Raw genomic sequence first — 21,414 nt, 5'->3', positions numbered from 1 at the left:
CAATATCAAAATGGCTACATGATTTAGACATATGAGGTGCTATCACATGGAAATTAAGGGAGAATTGAATAGTTTACCAGAAATCCATGGATCAGAATTTTTGACCAAACAAGAGCTAAAGCATTGCAGATATAAAACAGCTAATTCTACTTAGATTAAATTAAAAAGATTTTGCACAAACAAAACCAATGCAAACAAGATTAGAAGGAAAGCAGGAGATGGGAGAAGGGGATTTTTGCATAAAGTTTCTCTGATAAAGGTCTTATTTCTCAAATACAGTGGGAACTAAATTATATTTATAAGAATAGAAAAATCATTCCCAATTGATAAATGGACTAAAGATATGAACAGGCAATTTTCTAATTATAATCATACAAAAAAATTGTTCTAAATCACTATTAAAGAAATGAAAATTAAAACAACTCTGAGGTACCAACTTATACCTCTCAGATTAGTTAATATGACAGAAAAGGACAAATGTTGGAGGGGATGTGGAAAAATTAGAACACTAGTGCACTGTTGCTAGAGTTGTGAACAGAACCACCAACCATTCTGGAGAGCATTTTGAAACTATACTCAAAGGTCTACAAAACCATGCATACCTTTTGATCTGGCAACTGCTAAGTCTATTTCCCAAACAGATTCAAAAAAATACAAAGGACCAATATATTTGTTCTTTTTATGGTGGCAAAGAACTAGAAATTGAGGAGATGCCAATTCAAGAATGGTTAAACAAGTTGTGGTATATATGAGAACACTCCGTAAGAATACTACTGTGCTTAAGAAATGCCTAGCAGTTATAAGAAATAACTAACAGGATGTTTTCAGAAAAACCTAAGACTTAGGTGAATTGAAGTAAAGTGAAATGAGCACAACTAGAACATTGTACATAGTAACAATACTTTACAATTGCATCTGTGAATGACTTAGCTATTCTCAACAAAATGATCCAAGACAATTCCAAAGGACTTCCTAAAATTGTTATCCATAATTTAGTCTCAGGCACTTAATCTTTCCTAGCCTTGTGATGCTGAGCAAGTCATTTGACCTCAATTGTCTCAGAAAACATATAAATTAATTAAATTTTAAAAATAAAAATGTTATCTAACTCCAGAGAAAGAACTAAGGTAACCTAAATGAAGAACAAAGCACTTTTTAAAAACTTTATTATTCTTGGAGTCTTTTTTGGTCTTCATTTGCTTTTGCAACATGGCTAATAAGGAAATTTTACCTGACTATTTTTATATAATCTATGTCAAATTGCTTGCCTTGTCAAGGAGAAAGGGAGAGAGAATCTGGAACTTAATTTTTTTTAAGTTGAATGTCCAGTTTTATATGTAAAACTTTCTATGAAGGGAAAGAAAGTGAATATATCAAAACAAAACAAAAAATAAATAAATAAACCCACCCACTTCATCATTCAGTCTTTGTACACACCAGAATTACTTCCTAATATGCTACTGATAGAGAATTATATTCATTTACAAATTCCACTCTAATTTGTTTTTAGTTACTAAGATAAAAATATGCCACTGTCACAAAGTAAGCACTTAATAAATGCAAGATGAAGACTACTGGTAATTATATACAGTATTCATCACTACAATCTGGACAGTTTACTTAAACACCACCAAATCCAGGAGGTCATAAGCATCAAATAAGACCACATGTATAGAGGGACTTTGAAACCCATAAAGTACTAGTTACTAATGGTTATTAAAATCCATCAAGTTAAATTATATTTCAAATGTATAGTATCATTTCATTATTTGGGAAAAGCTTACATTGGATGTTCTTTCTTAAAAAATTTGAGCCACAGTTTAATCTTTTCCTTAACATATTATATGTAGCCAATTCTTGAATATCAACAGTATCAGACATAATATGAACAAATTTAATGCAGCCTGACAAAAATCATTTTTAGCCATTAGAACCAAACTCTTCCACCTTACCTGATTCTTTGGTAATAAAAGAATCAACACCCTGACCACCCCCTCCCAAGATATTATTATAACCCAAGCGAGTAAACAAAAAAAAAGACATTTATCAGGAAAGGGGAATTTTTCACTTACAAGGCCCTTGGAAATTATTGGGCAGAAATTTGAGTATTGTTTCAAAATTATGTTAATCTCACATTAACTCACAAGCAAGGTGAGTTCATTAGCATTTGGGGGGGGGAAGACTTACACAAAAGGTTTTCAGTAGAGAAAAATTTTAAAGTGGCTTAATTAGCCTTCTTACTACATAGATAGAAAGGATCCTGAGTTTTTTTCATAATACTAGGGTTACTACTTCAATTTCAACAAAGAAATATGCTAAGTAATTACATCTCTAGATATAAATGTAAATAAATTCCCTCCTATGAAATTCATAATGTTGTAAAGGGATTTGATATGTATCACAATCAAACCATAAATTAATAAACTAAAGTGGGAGAGGAAAAAGAATGTAACTATCTTCCAAAATTGAATGTAACATAAAGTCTCAGAAAACAGGGGTAAGCAAATAAAAGCTACATAAGAAGAGAAGTCATTTATGCTGGGACTCAAAACAATGAGTATGATGATTTCAAATAAAAATTGGAAGATGGGGAAATGTCTCATTGAACACTAGACACTATACAACCTGGGAAATGTGGGAAGAATTATGAAGAATTATAGCCTATAAAGCTGGGAGAAAAAAAAGTTTGAACAATGGAAACTGCTGAGGACTTTGAATACTAGGCTGAGTTTATAGTTAGAATGTTACTGAAATAATTTAGAGAGGTAGTAATGGTCTATAATTGTAGCCATATGAAGAAAGAGAACTGAACAACTAGCTACTAAGCATCATGGGGGAGGGAGGAGGGAATATAAAATAACAATTACAATGTTCCCTATCCCTGAACTGGTGTTCAAGATCCTCACTTCCACTTTTGCAACTCAAAGATCTTTTGTGCCTCCTTATTATATCCAGAGTAATATATAAGTGCCTCAACCTGGCATTTAAAGTCCTCCACAAGAAAATGACTACCATTTATTTTTCCTTTCTTATTTCATATTTCTCCTCTCCCCTTCCCAAACCAATCAAGTTATTCTGCACTACCTATTTCTGATACAAAACAGTCCCATATGTCACCACCTTGCCTTCATACAAATGGTTACCATCTCCAAGTCTTAGAATCCTTAACTGGCTTTTTTTAAAACAGGGTTCAGGTATCATCTCTTATGATAAGCCCCCTAGTTAGCATTTTCTTTCTCTTTCCAGAAATTACTTCACATAGCTTTGCATTCACTCATTAGTGTACATATCTTCATACCCACAGGGCTGGAAGTATTTCAGTTTTGTCCCTGTCTTGGCACATAAGATAGGCACTTCATAAATGTTCACTGCATCAAAGTGGCACACTTATTGATAAAGTATATTGGGGAAAAAAATTAAGTTTGGGCTTGTAAAAAAGTTTTCAGCGTCCCTAAGGTGATAATCAAAGTCCAAAATGTCCTGGACAATTTGGATAGTATGAAATATGGATCTGAAAGCAAAAAGAAAAAGTCAAGACGAAAGATATCACTAAAAATGCCAAAATTTGGAGCCATCATACACAAAAGGAATTCCTCCTTTCATATACCAGCAAGAGATCATCCAGGCTCTGCTTGAAGAACTCTCAAGAGGGGGAACTTACCCCTTTTATATCGGCAACCATTTCCACTTCTAGACCATTATACCACTGCAATTGTTAAGTTTTGTTTGATATGAAGTCTAAATTTGCTCTCTGTAACCTCCATACATTTTTTTCTGATTCTATAGTTTGGAGCCAAATAGTTTTATCAAATCTAATCCTTTTCAAATTCTGCAGGACAAATTTTCACTATCCAGTATTTCTCACTAAAAATGCCCCCCCTTTTATCTACCAATCCTCAAGGTCCTTCATTATACCTACTGGATCTGCACCCTCCAGGGCATTCCAATTTCCCAATAGCTTTCTTAAATAATGATGCCCCAAAATGCATACAACACTCCAGATGTGGTTTGAATTTCTTAATGCAGCCCAAGATCACATTAACATATTAGCTTGCCAACATACACAACTCATTTGTGTTTCCAGTCCATCAAAATCCCCCAGATGTTAAAGATGCTTATTTTCCTTACCAAATCCAATACTCAAGCCCTCACTCCTCCCAAGGAGGGTCCCTAAATCCGGCCATTTCTTCATTTTCCACACCTGGCTGTAATACTTTATACTTCATCATGCCCCCTCTGTTATATGGCTTCCTTCTGTGACTTTTCTCAACTTCCTTTCATGTATTGTCTCCTTTTCTCCCTATTTCTTTCTCTCCCTCTCCCCCCTTACCCTGTCTTCCAATTAGATTAGATTGTAAATTCTGTGAATGCAGGGACTATCTTTCTTTTCCAGTATTTGTATCCCAGCACTTAACAGCACGGTGGCATGTAATAATGCTTAGTAAATATTTATTGACTAACTCACTGTATCTTTCCCATCTCATTCTGGTGAAGTTGATTTTTGTACCCAAATGAACACTCTCCATTTATATCTACTTGAATTTCATTTTATTAAATTCAGTCCAATGGACTAGTCCTTTTGGATTCCATCATTCAATGTGTTGGCTATCCTTCCAGATTTTATGTAAAATACAAATATGTTAAGTATATGCTAGCTACACCATTATCCAAGTCACTATTAAAAAGTATTTAACAGCAACGGATTAAGATAGTCCCTGGATCCTTTTCACTAGAGATATCTTACCTTATATCCTGTTAACAAAAAGCTTTTAAACAATTTCAGAGTTCATTCATGCAACTTGTTCTAAATCCTTCTGATTATTTTATCATCTAATGCTAATCTATAGCTCTTCATCTTCTCCAAAAGCGTAATATGAAATACCTTAACGAGCTTTGTTAAAACCTATATAAATTATAACCACAGTCTTTCATCTCTAGTTTAGTAATTCTCTCAAAAAAGGAAATGAATTTAGTTTGAGATGACCTATTCTTGAGGAAGCTTATTTTCTCTTTAAAAACCATCCCTTGCCAATCTAGACATTCACCTTGCATCTCTTTAATGTTCTAATGAAAATCAAGTTCTTTGACAAAGTTTTTTTATTATATTAACTAGAAATGGTCAAAACATTAACAATTCTTATAAAATTATCCTCAAAGTTATTTACTAAATGGATACAGTATTAAAATTTTCTTTCTGCATTATTCCAAAGCATATGTTACAAAGAGAGTCTCAAACTTCTGATCTCAAATGCAAAGAACTGACTCACTTCTTGAAATTGAGACTATTTTCTCATGTGACCTTTGTGCTACTTCAGATGGGGCTAATGACTTGAGCTTTCAGAGAACTGTGAATTCAGAAAGGGGAAGGCAAAAAAGGCTGAGAATAACTACCTCTGGTGCCAAACTCTCAAAAAGGAAGACTTGTCTTTATAGTCTCAACAGGGACTAAAAAAATTTTCTTCACTTTCTCACTGCCTCAAATTCTATCAGTTAGCTTATTCACCCGCTAAATAAAACTATAGATACCCTAAAAAAAAAAAAAAAAAAAAAAAAAAATTTCCTCACTTTCTCAATGTGCCTCAAATTCTACTAGTTACCTATTCATCAGCACCATTCCCTAAACATTAGGTATGTATCTCTAGGAAGGATGCCAGAATTATCAGTCATGTTATTTCACTTAAAGCCTGACTTTTCACTACTAGTTCAAATAAAACTAGCTCAACTAAAAGCATTTTCACAAATACTTAGCTAAGGTAAGCTGCACTGAATGGAGGGAAATTTTGATCAAGTTGTAGGAAGTTTGGGTAGTAGGCCTAAGGCTTCAGGAGACTATTAGCCGACAGTTACTTTATTATCAGACTTTTATAGGCTGGCTAGAGGGCCTTATCACTTCACCCCACGTAAGTTAATTTCTTAAGGCCAGCGACACCACCAAAAAACTTTATATCCCCACAAAATCTCATACATCTCAATTATTTGTTAAATGTTTTCTATGGGAAAATACTTTTTACAACTGACTTAAAAAGCAATGTGGTGTATTTAATGATAGATGGCCAGGAAAATTTGGCCTCTGACACATATACATACATACATACATACATACATACATACATACATACATACATACATACTACTAGTCCAATCACTAAACTCAGTACTCTAGGTCAATAGTGACAAATAGAAAAGGCGGCCCTTATTAACATAGAAAACCACATATTAATATTAATTATTGTATTTTTATTTGTTAACTATTTCCCAATTCTATTTTAATCTAGTTGAGGTTGCAGTGAAGTGTTGTGGGCTGCATGTTTTTGACATTCTGCTTTAGATAACTCTAGGATTTTAAATTACAAAGAAGGTTCAGGGAGACATGTTCTCTTTAAAAATAAAACATGAAATCCATTTTTGAGGTTGAAACTTATTATGTACATTCTAATGCTAAATTTCTAATTCAATAAGAGGCCAAACATTTTAACAAGAATACAATTGACATCATAAAACCACATAAAATTAAAATATCCTACTTTAAAAAATAAAATAAGCACTTTCAAGCTAAATTATGTTTTTGATAGTTTCCAAATTTAGCAAATTATAAATCAATTCAGAATCTCAAACCTGAAATAATGAGGTTTTTAGGCACTAGCAAATTAATAGGATTTTCAAATTACTCATTAACAGAAGGTAAAAAATAATTCCCATCCAATAAAAGCCTCAACTAATTCTTAAAAGTTTCATAACGAAATGAGGCTTTTCCATCCTAATATATATGTAATTGCTGCTTTCTGGTAAAGTCACAAGACAACACACAAAGTTCTTTGATAATTTACCAGAGCTAATCACTTATATCAAGAAAGCTATCACCTTAATAAACATCAATGCCAATGAAAAGTTGGACATTTTTGAGAAGAGTTTGATGCAGAAAACAATACAGCAATAGGAACTGAAAAAGAAAAAAGAAAAGCTACAATAAGAAATCAAAAATTCAGTTTTTTACATGTAAAGTAGCTCCATCATGATTCCAAGGAAATCATAAAAATGAAAAGATACAAGTAAATTTAAAAATATCAAAATGATATTAAAAAACTGTTCTTCACAGACAATAATACTTAAGAGATAGCAACTTAAGAGTCAATGGAACATAAACTTGTCTACCCACATAAGGGGTACTTTTCATTTTGTAAAACAAAGAAGAATGCAAGAAACTCAATGACAAAGAAATGGAAGCCATAGAAACTACTCAGAGGAAAAAAAAATTTGTATTCAGCCGTAAGAATGTACCAGTATAAATAAAGATTCTCAGAGATCAATGATAATCAGTTACGAAGATTTAACTGTTGCTTCAAAACTACGGCCAGCTCGTTATGCAGAATATCAATCACAAGAGTACCTATTATCTCTAATACGGGGGGAAAAACATTTACTTCTCTGCCCTCATTTTGTTAGATCATTTTCAAATTTTATTTAAGGTCTTGGAGGGGCGATCGGAGGAGAAAAGAATGTTTTTCCTCTCTATTTCAACTTTTTTTAATGGGGAGAGGGAAGAGAGGGCAAAAGAAAATATTTGGCTTTCTTCCCATTGGCAAAAGAGCAGCATAAAGCTGATTTCACTCATTGATGAAATGGTTCTCTCTCCCTTCTCAAATTTTCCTACAGCACTTTTACTTCTCTCCTTTGCTCCCTCCTCCTATGCTATCTTGCTTTGTAGTTTTTTTTACACACATGCAATGTATTTCCCTCCTCTCTCAAGAACAGTAAGCTGCTAGAAAGTAGGGCCAGTTTCGTTTTTGTCTTTATTCTCTTCGAATGCCGAAGCGCTTTCTTTGCACATAGTAGGCTTTAAATCCAGATTTTTCCAACTTAATTGATCTGAGTGCAGGCACTCTCGGGGGACACTGTAAGTATAATCCGGTATAAGTCCCCACCACGAAGAGGGGGGAAACAACAAACTGAGGAGTTTGGGGCATGAAAAGAAAACAATTGGGGGGGGAGTAAAAAATGGAGGAAAAAAAGAGCTGATTAAGGCGTGGGGTGGGGGTGGGGGTGGGGGAAAGAAAAAACGGAACGTTTCTACCAAGAGGGAATCAGAGGGAAACCGACACATGGCCGGTCTTTTCCCGGGCTCTAGAGCCAGGGCAGAGGCCTCGTAGGAGGCAGGCCCGGCGGGTCGCCCGACCACACGCTCGCTCGCTCCCTCCCTGCCCGGCAGTCCCGACCTCATGGCGGAGAAGAGACGGAAATGGGTCCTGGGAACCGGGGACCAGCCGACGCGGGAAACAATAGGCCGACCTGGTCGAGGCCTCTCTCCCATCCTCCCACTCCCAAATTCGCGCCCCGTCTTCGGCGGCAGCCCCGACCGCCCCACTCCGCACAACTTACAGGGTCTTGGGCATCTCGTCCTCCATGGCTGCGGCTGTGGCGGCGGCTCCTCGGCCTCCTGCTCCCCGGCCCCTACCACCTCCCTCGGCGGCCCGGCAGTAAGGGCTACCGGGGGTTTCTGTCGCTCTCGGTGAAGCGGGGTCTCGTCCGCCTCCTCTTCGTACAGCAGCAGCAGCAACACGAGCCCGCCTGCCCCTGTGCCCGAACAATGAAGTCCCGACACAAGATGGCGGCGAGCCGGGCGCCCAGGAGCAGCCGAGCGGCCCGGGCCACGCAAGCGCAGAGGGAGCCCACTCTCCCTAAGACCCCGTCTGCCCCGCGCCACGGCACCACCGACGCCAACTCGTTTGTTGCGCAGGCGTGCTTCCGTCCCACGTACTGGGGGCGCTTCTCGTACTGCGCAAGTACAAAGCCACCCTCCCGGGCTGCCGCCAAAGTACTGCCGTGATTTCTGACTGCGCACGCGCAAAGCTGTACTCTTGTCTCAATCGTAAATCAGTAAAAGAAGTGAAATTAAAATTGCATAGCTTTACACACGAATAAAGGTATGTTTCCTAACAGTTTCCTTCGTTCTATTGAGAATAGGGGGGTAAAAGCAAAATGGCATGCGCCGCCCGGGAATCGAACCCGGGTCGCAAGAATGGGAATCTTGCATGATACCACTACACCAGCGGCGCTGTTGGGTCCCGTGTCCTTTACAAGGCTAAAGTACTTTAAATGGGAGGCGGCGAAGCCGTCCGCCCTTTCTCCTATTTTGTGTTCTTACTTAGCTGAAAGCGGAAAGCATCCCCACCCCGCGAATCCTGTAGAAGCAAATGTTGTAAAAGACCATAGTTTGAAGCGACTTTACCGGGTCCTGGTCATCATTTAAACTTGCCAAGTTTTTCAGAAGTTTGTCATTTTATAAACTCGAAAACTTTTTTTTTTATTAACGAAGAAAAAATGCTTCTTTGCGTATTATCCTAGTAAGGCTCCTTTTAAAGAATCCTATTAAAATCTGAGTTTCCTGTTGGATGAACTACTCACACCCGCTCCGGGCGCGAGCGTGATCGTGACGAGAAAACTTTGGCCTAATCTTATTCACATGTTTACGACCCCGGACCCAGCACCATCGAAACAAGGCTTTTCTTCGTGTTTCCAATCCTGCCTTCAGTCGGGCATTTACAATAATTCAGCAAGAATTAAATAAGCATCTACTAAGTGCCAGGCTAAGCTGATGGGAGGGGTGAGCGGGAAGAGAAAAGAGAAACGAAAGATTAAAAAATAAAACTACACCCGCCCTCAAAAAGTTTACATTCTCCCGCAGAGGAGAAGGGAACAAACAAAAGAGTAAGTACATATATACAAAGTAACAAGCGGTGGGAGAGTCGTTCCGCTGTGTCCGACTTTTTGTGCCCCCTCCCCCCAGATGTCGGCCACGTGGTTTTCTAGGCAGCGGAGTAGTTTGCCATTAAGGCAAAAGGAGATTAAATGACTTGTCCAGAGTCACACAGTTTATCCTCCTCTGCTATAGTGGACAATCACCTGGGCGCTGCGGTCAACCCACTGAGTCATTCAGCCTCCCCAGGCCGTGGGGGAGCTGAGGAGTGTAGCAAAAGAGCAGACGCCGGGAATGTTAGGTTGGAGACAAAGAGCGTGCATTTCAGGAATGGCTCCGAGCCAGTCCCGCACTTGGGCTGGAACCTGGAGTACGTAAAAAAAGGTGTTGTCCTAGTGGGGAAACTAGAACCAGATTGTGAAGGGTTTAACATTTTAACTGGTGCTAAGGCATGAGTGGGAATCGCTCCATTTGACACTCCTAGTTCTCAGATTTTGTGAAAAGTCATTTTGATTGAATTACTCAGAATTAAATATAAACAAGGCCGTAACTAAAATATCATGAGACCTAAGCATTTACTCTAAGCATTTTGTATAAAAGGGTGAAGCTATCTCAGGATATCAGGGAAGAAAAGATTTTGAGAATCTGGATTTGAAAGTTAGAACAAAACTGGAGCAAAAGGAAGACTGAGCTAAAGCAGAGACGGAACATATGACATCCCAGAAATGAGAACCCAGACTAAGGAAAGTCCTAAGAAAAAACGGTCCTCTCTTCCCAATTTCCCCTCCAATGCCCCTTTATCCAAAGATCTTGTTTTCCTTAATCTGTTTTTTTTTTTTCATTATCTGAACATTTCCAATAGACTGAATTTATGCTCAAACACAGAGGTCAGGAGTTAAATCAAAATACACATGAATGTAGAGTGAGAAAGAGAACACAACTTCTCACTCGTGGTCTAAGAAAAAAATTCATGCTAATAACATTCTGTTTACACTCAATTCTAGTAGGACAAGTTTGCTGTCATTTCTAGTTTGTAGAGAGAGATGATCTAGTGTCCCATGCCTTCCATGTGACTCTGTGTCCTAAGAAAATCTCAAATAACATTTACGGGAATCTTGAAAAGATCATATGTTAAAAATACAGTTTTGAGATAACACCCCAAAACTGCTCATTTCATTTCTGGACCCCTGCCCTTAATGACTGAAACTTTGTTATCAATAACTGTTATTAATGTCCTAACCTTGAATTTTAAAAAAGAAAATAGTACTTAAGGTGGATCCTAACAGGGAATCACTAGGGATCAGTGGGAAGACCAAGATCTTTCCTAGAAAAGTTATTTTGATTATCACCCTTCACACCATATCAGAGGAATGCCTTATTTTTTTGTGTTTTTTTTTTTTCCAATTTCCTAAAAGGAAAACACGTGGAAAGAAATATTTTTCATTATTTTCAAAGAAATTAAAAAGGAGGGTTATTTAAACTATGTTTCCACAAAAGTGTTGGCAATTTTTCCAAATTGTGGACTCATAAAGATTCTTTCTATATTCAGAACTTTTCATCTAAATAAACTCTTAAGTTGGAGAGGAAGAAACCATGTGAACCTTTGTTGTCCTTGTTTTATTTGTTTATAATCTTATTCAAGTCTTCATGATCTCATTTGGGGTTTTCTTGGCAAAGATACTGGAGTAGTTTGCCATTTTCTTCTGCAGCTCATCTTATAGATGAAGGACTGAGACAAACAGGCTTATGTGAAATGCCCAGCTAGTGTCTGAGACCACATTAGAACTCAGATTTTCCTGACTCCTGGCTTGGTGTTCTATCTACTTCATTATCTAGCAGGCCCCTGTTAGAGTTCCCAAGGCTTTAAATGAACTAATTATCACAACAGGGTGTTACACTTAGAAGCAACAGAAATTCATCCAGATATTTAGATTAGGAGAATGACTTGGTCATTTCAATGAGCACTATTCCTAGAATAAGGGATAATAATAAACCCTTCCTCCACACGTCTGCCTCTCAGGATCTCTTAGTTTTCTCCAGGTTCAGCTTGAACACCACCTTCCACATGAGATTTTGCCCCACCTCTTCAATTGTTAGTGTTTTATCCAAAGAAGTTTTTTTTTTTTAATATATTTTTTGTGTGTGTGCATGTGCATGTGTGTATACATACACATATATAAACATAAAAGTATATGGATTTAAAGTGTATTGTATGCATGCATTTTATATTCATGTGCATATATGCACACATGCATATACATTCATATATGTATATATACATACCCATACAGGTATACATTATGCACATGGATATTACACATACCTATATACACCCTATACACATATACAGGAATACATATACACCTATATGTGGACATTTACATGTATACACACACAATTTGCAAACATATAAATATAAATGTGTGAACATATACATACATTTACCCACGTGTGTGCATATGTGCATATATTTGTATATCATGTACCTGCAATATACCTATATATAATGTATGCACCTATACATTCATGTACATTTGTATACATGCACATGTATATGCATACATATCCATATACCTACATATACATCTATTTATATAGATTTACTTTATATATATATATATATACACACACGCGTATATAAATACAAATATATATATGCATATATATATGTTGTCCCCTTATCCAAAAGTATATGCTCCTCAAGAGAAGGAAATGTTTCATTTTTCTCTTTGTACCCTGCACACCTAGCACACTTGACACACAGTGGTGCTGATCAGATGTTTGTTGATTAATTGATTAGGGATATTAATTTATTTGGGGAATTGGGAAAAGGAGATACTTCAGGTGGGCAGATCACTTTGAAGGTCACTACATTAGTCCAAATGAAAGCTGCTAAAAGTCTGAATCAGTGATGGCCCTATGGATTGAGAAAATAGCACAAACATATTTTGTGAGTTACAAAGAACAAGATTTGGCAATTGATAATCTGGGTAATCTAATAATTTGATAAATTAGGTAATCATTATATTTCTTACATAATATGGTAGCACAAAATGCTGATAAGATGATAAATGAGAATTATGTTTGACAAATGTAGCCAGGTTATCCTTTGGAACATATGTGGGAATGAATTCACATAGAGCAGTCATTCCATGAAACATTTCCTAAAGTTCCTCTGACAATTTATGTGGCTCAACACTGAATGGATTGCTATTTGAGATAATGAAGGGAAATTTTGGGTAGTCCCTTAGTTCTGTTCCTCTGTTGAGGGGAAGGTGAAGAGGAAGTTTTATCAATTAAAAAAGGAAAAATAATTTTTGCTTACTTTTCAACTCTTTAGTACTTGTGGGTAACTTCCTGAAGGCTTGGGGAAAAGTTTAATATCTATTAATGCCTCTTAAACTTCATGGTAGTAATAAGTACATGTCCTACCTTAGCAAGCCTGAGACTGGATCTCAAAGTTTTAGTTGTCTCTTCTGCTTTATATTTCTTTGCCTGTTCACAGGTGACCGAATAGCAATCCCAAGATGGAAATGTCCAACCTTAAATCTGAATTTGAGAGGTAGGAAGACACTAGTTTCTTAGTCAGTATTGTAGGAGTTGCCATTTCTATACTGAACAGTAGTTCTGGGAGATGACCATAGCCTGACTTGCCAGAAGACATAGACCTGGAGGTAATTATTTGAACATTAGAGAACTAAACGTCTATTTAGCACCACCATTGTTTTGATGGTATTTTGATGTTATTGGAGTTCGTTAAACCTGTATTCAAATCCTATCTCTGACTTATCAGCTAAGGAATCATTTAAAACCTCAGTGTTCCAAGATACTTTATTTTAAAAAATTTTTTTAAATTTATTTTTTCCCAATTAAATGTAAAAATCATTTTTACAATTCTTTTTATTTTTAAATTTTGAGTTGTAAATTATTTTCCTCCCTTCCTCCTTACCTAAGAAGGTAAATAATCTGATAAAGATTATACATATGCAATCATATCAAACATTTCCATATTCATTATTTTGTGCAAGAAAACTATAAGAAAGGAAGGGAGGGAGGGAGGGAGGAAAGAGGGAGGAAGGGAAAGAAGTAAGGAGAGAGAATGGGAGGGAAGGAAGGAGGAAGGTAGGAAGGAGGAAAGGAGAGAAGGGAGGAAGGAAGGAGGGAGGAAGGAGGAAGGAAGGGAAGGGAGGGAGGGAGGGAGGAAGGAGGGAGACAGGGAAGGAAAAAATAGGAAGGGAGGGAAGGAGGGAAGAAAGAGGAAAGTAGGAAGGAAAAAGGGAGGGAAGGGATGGAGGGAGGAAGAAAAGAGGGAGGGAGAGAGGAAGGAATGAAAGAAGGAGAGAGAAAGAAAGGGAGGAAAAGAGGGAGGAAGGGAGGAAAGAAAGAGGGAGTGAAGGAAGGAGGGAAGAAAGGATATGTTTCAGTCTATATTCAGATGCCATTAGTTCTTTCTCTGGAGAATAGCATTTTTCAACATGAGTCCTTTGGGAGTGTCTTGGATTATTGTATTGCTGAGAATAGCTAAATTATTCACAATTGTTGGTCACATAATATTGCTGTTACTTTGTATAATACTCTTCTGCTAACTTTACTCTGTATCTTGTCTGTCTAGGTTTTTCTGAAAACATCCTACTTGTATTACAAACATATATCACAGCTCGCTTAGCTATTCATCAATTAATTGGTGTCCCCTCAACTTTCAATTCTTTCTCATTACAACAAGAGTTGTTATGAATATTTTTATACAAGTAGATTCTTTTACCTTTTAAAAAATCTCTTTGGGGGACCCATATATGCAAAAATGTTTGTGTCAGCCCTTTTTGTAGTGGCAAGAAACTGGAAATTGAATGGATACCCATCAATTGGAGAATGGCTGGGTAAATTGTGATATATGCATGTTATGGAATATTATTGTTCTGTAAGAAAAAACCAGCAGGATGATTTCAGAAAGGCCTGGAGAGGCTTACTTGAACTGATGCTAAGTGAAATGAGCAGAACCAGGAGATCATTATACATGGCAACAACAAGATTATTCGATGATCAATTCTGATGAACATTGCTTTCTTCAACAATGAGATGATTCAAACCAGTTCTAATTATTCAGTCATGAAAAGGGCCATCTACATCCAGAAACCTTTATCAGAGATCCTTGGTATAAATTTTTTTTACCCAGTTTTCTGCTTTCCTCCTCATTTTGGTTTCATTGGTTTTGTTTATGCAAAAACTGTTTAATTTTATAATCAAGTCCCTTTCCAAAATTACAAGTTACAAATTAGGGATTCATCTGTATCAATGGAGTTTCTACATCAAGAATTTCCTGATTGATGAAATAAAAAGTTTGAACCAAAAAACAAGTAGACCAGGCACTTTGTTTACCCTGGGGATACAAAAACAAAACAATCCTCTGCTCAAGGGGCTTGCATTGCTAGTGAGGGAACTAATAAGAACTGGCATATAAATGGCACTTTTAAATGGTAGTTATGGTTATTCTTGTTTTTGAAGAGGACCACTACATTGGAGTCAAGGTACACTGTGCCTTGCTGTGACTGATCAGGATATGAGCTTAGAAGGCTCTACCACAGGTCAGGTAGAAATAATTCACATTAACATATGGAGAGTAGATGTTGCTATATTTGTACAATTCATGTTTCTTCAATTCTGCTCTGCTCATAGAGTATAGTGCCTTCTTTTATGGGGGCATGCCATGCTGGATAATTATTTGCCTGTGACTCTTAGGATATACAATCAATTCCATAGTTTTTCAGAGACCCCTTAAGTGTGTCCTTATAGCACTTCTGATCTCCATGTGAATACTTCTCTTATGTGAGTTCTCTGTAAAATAGTAATTTCTTAGGGAACCATGGTTGGCATTTGAATAACACATTTTTTGGCTATCAATTTTTTATATTTGTACTATAAGTTGGTAAAAGACATATTGTTAGAGAGTTTCAAGTTCTTGTGGTCAAATATGACTTCTTTTCTTCCTTCTGGTGTTTTGGCAAGTCACTCCAAACATTTGTGAGGCCATTTCCTTGGGGGTTTTTCTGCATATGTCACCTGGTGAATGAAGATATCATCTTCAGGATGTTCTGTGTCATCCATTTCATGCATGGATGATGATTCTATTGCAGCCCATCATTACTGAAGGCAAGCAACTATGCTAATAGGATACTGATAGAACTGGCATAATCATTTCTTGTTGATCACAAATATTAACAAATCTATCAGTTTCATCTGTAGCAAATGAGTAGTGAATGTTGTAAAAGAAAATGGTATTGACAGGAAAAATATGCTTAATATTAATTATTTTAGCCTGTGGCATTTGAATACATATTTTTCTTCTGTACCTCAGGTCTTGGGTCCAAAATTCAACTGCCTCTTGGCCTTCAATAGAGCTTAACATATAACACTGCTTATTTGGAAATGCTCAAACAAAATAAGTCTGTTATTTCTGATTAGATTCTCTTCTACAGCACATAGCCCATATTTCACAAGTTCCATACCAACACTCTCCAGCCAGTTGTCTCCACAATTAATCTTTCTCTAGACACAAAAAACCATGTAAACCTTTTCCAGTTGAGAAAAAGTTCCTGTATTGCAAGAAGTTTTAGGATCCCACAATTTAACTCTTTGATCCTACTAACCAAAACATTCACATCTGGACAATATTCAACATAGCTGAGAGGTGCATCATGGTTTCCAACAAGGTTTTGATCAGTATGCTCTCAATAATAGAGTTTGAATGCTTGATAGTTTAGTTTGAGAAAGAATTTCAATGTCTGGTAACCTATCTTCCTAAGAGAATTCAAATGGAAGTAATTCAGTTTTCTGGCATGGAACTAGTGGGCTACAATAGACAGACCACAATGAAGTCAGCACAGTGGCTCTGGAGACCATTTTGGTAAGCAGTCTAATACATCTTCTCTTCCATGCTTTATTTTGGAGCTTCCCAAACACTAAAATAGCTTTGGCAATGCAGCATCTATGTGTACTTCCCTGGAAAGTATTCTGCCATGATAAGTGAACTTACCCACAATATTCAACATTTTTCCATTTGTTATAATGATGATTCTACATATAGAAAGTATGGGGCTGGCTGGTGAAGAAAATCTGTATTTTCTTGGTGTTTATTATTAGGCCAAAATTTGCACAAGCAACAGAGAATCAATCCAAACTTTGGTGCATCTCAACTTTAAAGACTGCATTGAATGCACAATGATCTGGAAAAAAAAAAAAAAAAGCATGCATCAACTTTCCCTCTACTTTAGTCTTTACTTATAGTTTGTAGCCTTTTCAAATTAAAAATTTACATCAGTGAGTTGACCTTGATGCCCTTTTCATCCTTGTTGAAGATTGCTAAAAATATCATGCTAAAAAAGGAGGGAGCAAGTATGTAGTCTTGCCAAACTGTGTTAGTAACTGAGAAAGCTTGAGAACATTATTTATTATCCAGAACCTGGGCAAGCAAGTAACTGATGTACAATACTGATGAACTTCTTCAGGTACCCAAATTTTACCATATTTTGAAACAAACCCTCATGACTGACAGTATCAAAGATCTTGGGTCAGTTCCACAAACATGTACAGATTTTTCTTCTTTGCACTTTAAAGTATACAAAACTGTTTACATATATTGTCTTATAATAATTTCACAAGTAAAAAATCATAGATACTATTATCCCTGCTCTATGTATTAGAAAAGTGAGGAAATAAAATATAAGCTACTTTTTTTTAACCAAAGGATTATATTCACTCACACAACTTTAATAAACAAAATAGAAAACAAACCAAAAAGAAAAATAGATTAAGTCCTGAGAAGTTCCAGACTCATTCTGGTGATTTATATCTGATCTCTCTGTGCAGAAATGCTGAATAAAAGTGGACTTTCCTAGCTTTTCAGAGTCAATGACCTTCCTATCCTTCATCTATGATTCTTTCAGTAGGGCAATATTGATTATGGAAGGTCTAAGTTCAGGAAAAAATGGGAAAGACCAGGGCAATGAGAATTAGTCATAGAAAAAAAATAAGTATGTAGGGGAAAGGGGGGAACCTTATGTTTCCAAGAGCAGGACAGCCAGCTATAATGGAAAGCTAACATCATGAGTTTGATTTGGGTAGACAAAGCCTCTTTGACCTTTCCCAGTACAGTCCTTTGAAATGAATTTCTTTGGAAACTAAATATGTTGTGCATTTGGATCTTGCAGGTGCCACTCAATGGGTGTATTAAACAACAAAAGGGCAAATAAATAAGGGGAGTTCTGCTGGCTTGGTATAGACAAAGGTCATTGTATGTCTGAAACCAAAGAAGATCCTCTGTTCAACTCATCCTTATAATAATAAAATCTCCCACAAATTCCCTGTCTCCTTCAGCTAGCACTAGTTCCTTATTGAGGGATGTGGGGTTTTGTAAATTTTTAATAAAATATCAAATGAGTAGCTGCTTACCTACAGCTTTTCCCATACTCTTCTTCCCTAACATTCCCCAGGCACAAATTTCATTTCCTTGTTAAGGAAAAAAGGGCATATCAACTCTATGCACTATTCACAATTCTATTAAGATTAATGTTTAGGTCATAAAATCTCTGAACTCCAAAAATCTTGGCTAAGCTTGTGTCATGGAACTCAGAAACCCAGTGTTAATTGGAACTCTTCAGTGTTGATTGATTGTTGGCAGAGACCTCTGATTACTTCTGGCTGTGGCCATTTATCCATCTTACAAGGATGGGTGAACCTAACAACCAGTCCTTATAAGGAGCAGTGCTACTATTACATGCCAATTTCCCTACAACAACTATCTTGGCACCCAGATAAATTTTTCCTCATTTCATAGTTTTATTCTAAAGTCCAATTCAATTCAATTCACTATCTAAAGCCATAAAGCTCCACATAGCATAACTAGGGAAGAGAAAGATAAAAGTAAGAGGAGGCTACATTTTGAAATTGCTTAATGACGGTAAATCTTAATTCCTTTCACAATAGATTTGAGTTTTAGAAATTGTTAAAAGTCATTGGCTAAACAATAAGAAATCAAGATTGGTTTTCTTGGTCAAAAACTATTAATGTAATCATGAGATAGCATCTGGAAATTTAGAAATGACTTTAGAGATCATCCATCCATTCCTATTTTACAAATGAGGAAACCTACTTCAAGTAGCATAGGTTGCAAGATTGAAAATTGATCCCCAAACTTGGGAAAAACAAATCTGGTGTTCTTCATGCTTGAGGGTTTTCTTTTCTTTTTTTTCCCCCTAAGGCAACTGGAATTAAGTAACTTGCCCAGGGTCACACAACTAAGAAGTATTAGGTATGTGAGATCAGATTTGAACTCAGGTCCTCCAAACTTCAGGGCTGGTGTTCTATCTTCTGTACTACCTCACTGTCCTTATTTTATTCTATTTTTTTTTATGACTCACAAACTAACATTGAACATAATTCTAAGAAAAGGCATTTCAATAACATTCTGAGCCCTGGCAGCATTATTGGAATTAAATCTCTAAAGGGGGCTTCCTTAATGATATAGTACAAGAGAGTTCAAAATGACAAGCAGCAGAGTCATAAAGGGATTTCAGTTAACAGAACTTTTATTACTATTTACCGGGGAGAAGGAGAACAGGATACAGCCTCCATTTTCCTCAGAAGAAGGCAGCCCACAGTGGGATGGCTTCTGGACAGAAACTTATGCAACAGCTGTAGTATTCTGGTAAAATGCCCAGAGAGCCTCAGGGCTCAAAATTATATAGCGTTTTAGATAAAGAACCAGCAGGGCATCTAAAGGAGATTGCCGTGTCATCCATAACAGAAGAGTTGTATAGTCAGGACCAGTGAAATAAATGCATTTTCTAAATTATCTACAAAGGATTGATGAATAAGTGGCAGGGACATAGAGAACTCAATTCTAATTGTCATTCTACAAAAGGCTTGGGGGAGAATGCCTAGTCTCTGGTTTACTAAGAATAAAGATGCATTCTGGGGTTCTGGGACTATGTCAGTCAAACTTGTTTGCAACCGTTCTTGCAACCGTTCTTGCAACCGTTCATAGATAGATAGTATTTGCTTAAATGTATACATTTTAGTATGTTTGGTTTTTTTAGCCACAATAAGTTACACTTCTTATAAGATACATTGTTTCTCTCTATTGTGGGGTAGGCAGATAATAGAGTATTAAATCTGGAGTCAGAAAGACCTAAGTCCAAAATTAGCTATCTAACCCTGTGTTAGCTCTATTTGCCCCAGCTTCCTCAACCATAAAATGGGGATAACAACATTCATCTCCCAAGGTTGTTGTGAGGTTTAAATGAGATAATTTTTGTAAAAAGCACTAAGCACAGTGCCTTGCATATAGTTAACACTACAAATATGCCATTTCTCTTCCCATAAATACAAAAAACTGGCATTTATTATTTTTATAATGCAATAGTATTCCATTACATTTATATTCTATGGCATATTTAGCTATTCACCAATCAATGAGTAATCAGTTTGTTTCATATATATGTATGTATATAAGTATCTGTCTCTCTCTCTCTCTCTCTCTATATATATATACATATAAAATGAAACAAATTGATATAAATAAATATTGTTTTTACAATAGTACTACCACAATTAAATGTGTGAATGTGTATATTCTATCTTTCTGACTTTGATCTTTTCTGCAGTATATTCCCAGGAGTAGTACTTCTGGATCAAAGAATATGAGTGGCTTGATGATTTTTCTTCTGTAATATCAAATTGCTTTCAAAAGTGACCTCATTTCTATTGTTTTAGTGGTTTGGAACATTTTTTCATATAGTCATTGATAGTTTATATTTCTTCTTTTGAATATTTCACATGAGGACTTATCTTTTGAGGAATGGTACTAATTATTTTTATTAATTAATTTTTAACATTTGTTTCTCAAAAATTCTGGGCTCTAGATTTCTTCCTTTCTCTTTTCCCTCTTCCCTTCTTGAGAATGTAAGCAATGTATCACATACATATGAAGTAATGCAAAACATATTATTCATATTAATTATGTTACAAAAACAATGACAGTAACTAAGGAACATAAAGAAAGTGGAAAAAAACTAAAACTCAATCTGCACTCAGCATTTTTCAATTCTCTCGGGAGGTGAGCAACATTTTTCATCATGGGTCCTTTGGAGTTGTCTTAGATCATTCTATTGATTAGAATTGCTAAGTTTTTCACAGTTAATCATCATTATACTATTACTATCTATATAATGTTACTATGTACAATTTTCTCCTGGTTCTGCTCACTTTATTCAGAATCAGTTCAAATAAACTCTTCTACATTTTTCTAAAAAACATCCCATTCATCATTTCTTATAGCACAATAGTATTCCATCACAATCATATACCACAACTTGTTGAGCCATTCCCCAAATGACAGGCATCCCTTCATTTTCCATTTCTTTGTCACCACAAAAAGAGATACTCTCTCTATATGCAAATATATATACTTATTTGTATACATACATACATATATATATATATACATATACATCCATACATCCACATGTCATATGTATAACACATAGGTTTATTATATACACATTTGTGTATACACACATATATAAGCTTTTCCCTTTCCTTTGATCTTTTTGAGATTCAGCTCTATGTGTGGCATTATTAGGGAAAGGTATGCACAATTTTATAGGCTTTTGAGCATAGTTCTAAATTGTTCTTCAAAATAGTTGGCCCAGTTGATAAATGATTCT

General features: G+C 36.2%; 1 protein-coding gene, 1 non-coding gene and 1 pseudogene across 12 annotated transcripts in view; all 3 read right to left on the bottom strand.

Moving 5' to 3' along the window:
* TIA1 (TIA1 cytotoxic granule associated RNA binding protein) overlaps positions 1-8,756 on the bottom strand; it is a 38,715-nt gene extending 29,959 nt beyond the window's left edge. For 8 of the 11 annotated variants that reach the window (XM_074287174.1, XM_074287175.1, XM_074287178.1 and 5 more), the window contains exon 1: positions 8,377-8,721. In XM_074287174.1, the coding sequence (XP_074143275.1) occupies positions 8,377-8,402 (26 nt within the window). In that variant the 5' untranslated portion in view covers positions 8,403-8,721. Of the gene's footprint in view, positions 1-8,376 lie in introns of all 11 variants that reach the window. The other 3 variants (XM_074287182.1, XM_074287183.1, XM_074287184.1) reach the window with 1 other exon arrangement.
* A 226-nt stretch (positions 8,757-8,982) lies between these two features.
* TRNAG-CCC (transfer RNA glycine (anticodon CCC)) lies at positions 8,983-9,053 on the bottom strand. Its single transcript has one exon. It is a non-coding gene; the product is annotated as a tRNA-Gly (tRNA).
* Positions 9,054-15,697: 6,644 nt separating this feature from the next.
* LOC141552677 (mitotic checkpoint protein BUB3 pseudogene) overlaps positions 15,698-21,414 on the bottom strand; it is a 33,377-nt pseudogene continuing 27,660 nt past the window's right edge.

Source organism: Sminthopsis crassicaudata, chromosome 2 (assembly GCF_048593235.1).
Source record: "Sminthopsis crassicaudata isolate SCR6 chromosome 2, ASM4859323v1, whole genome shotgun sequence".
In the NCBI taxonomy this organism is placed as follows: Eukaryota; Metazoa; Chordata; class Mammalia; order Dasyuromorphia; family Dasyuridae; genus Sminthopsis; species Sminthopsis crassicaudata.
The sequence above is the reverse complement of the archived record's forward strand: the minus strand, read 5'-3'. Positions and strand labels throughout refer to the sequence as shown.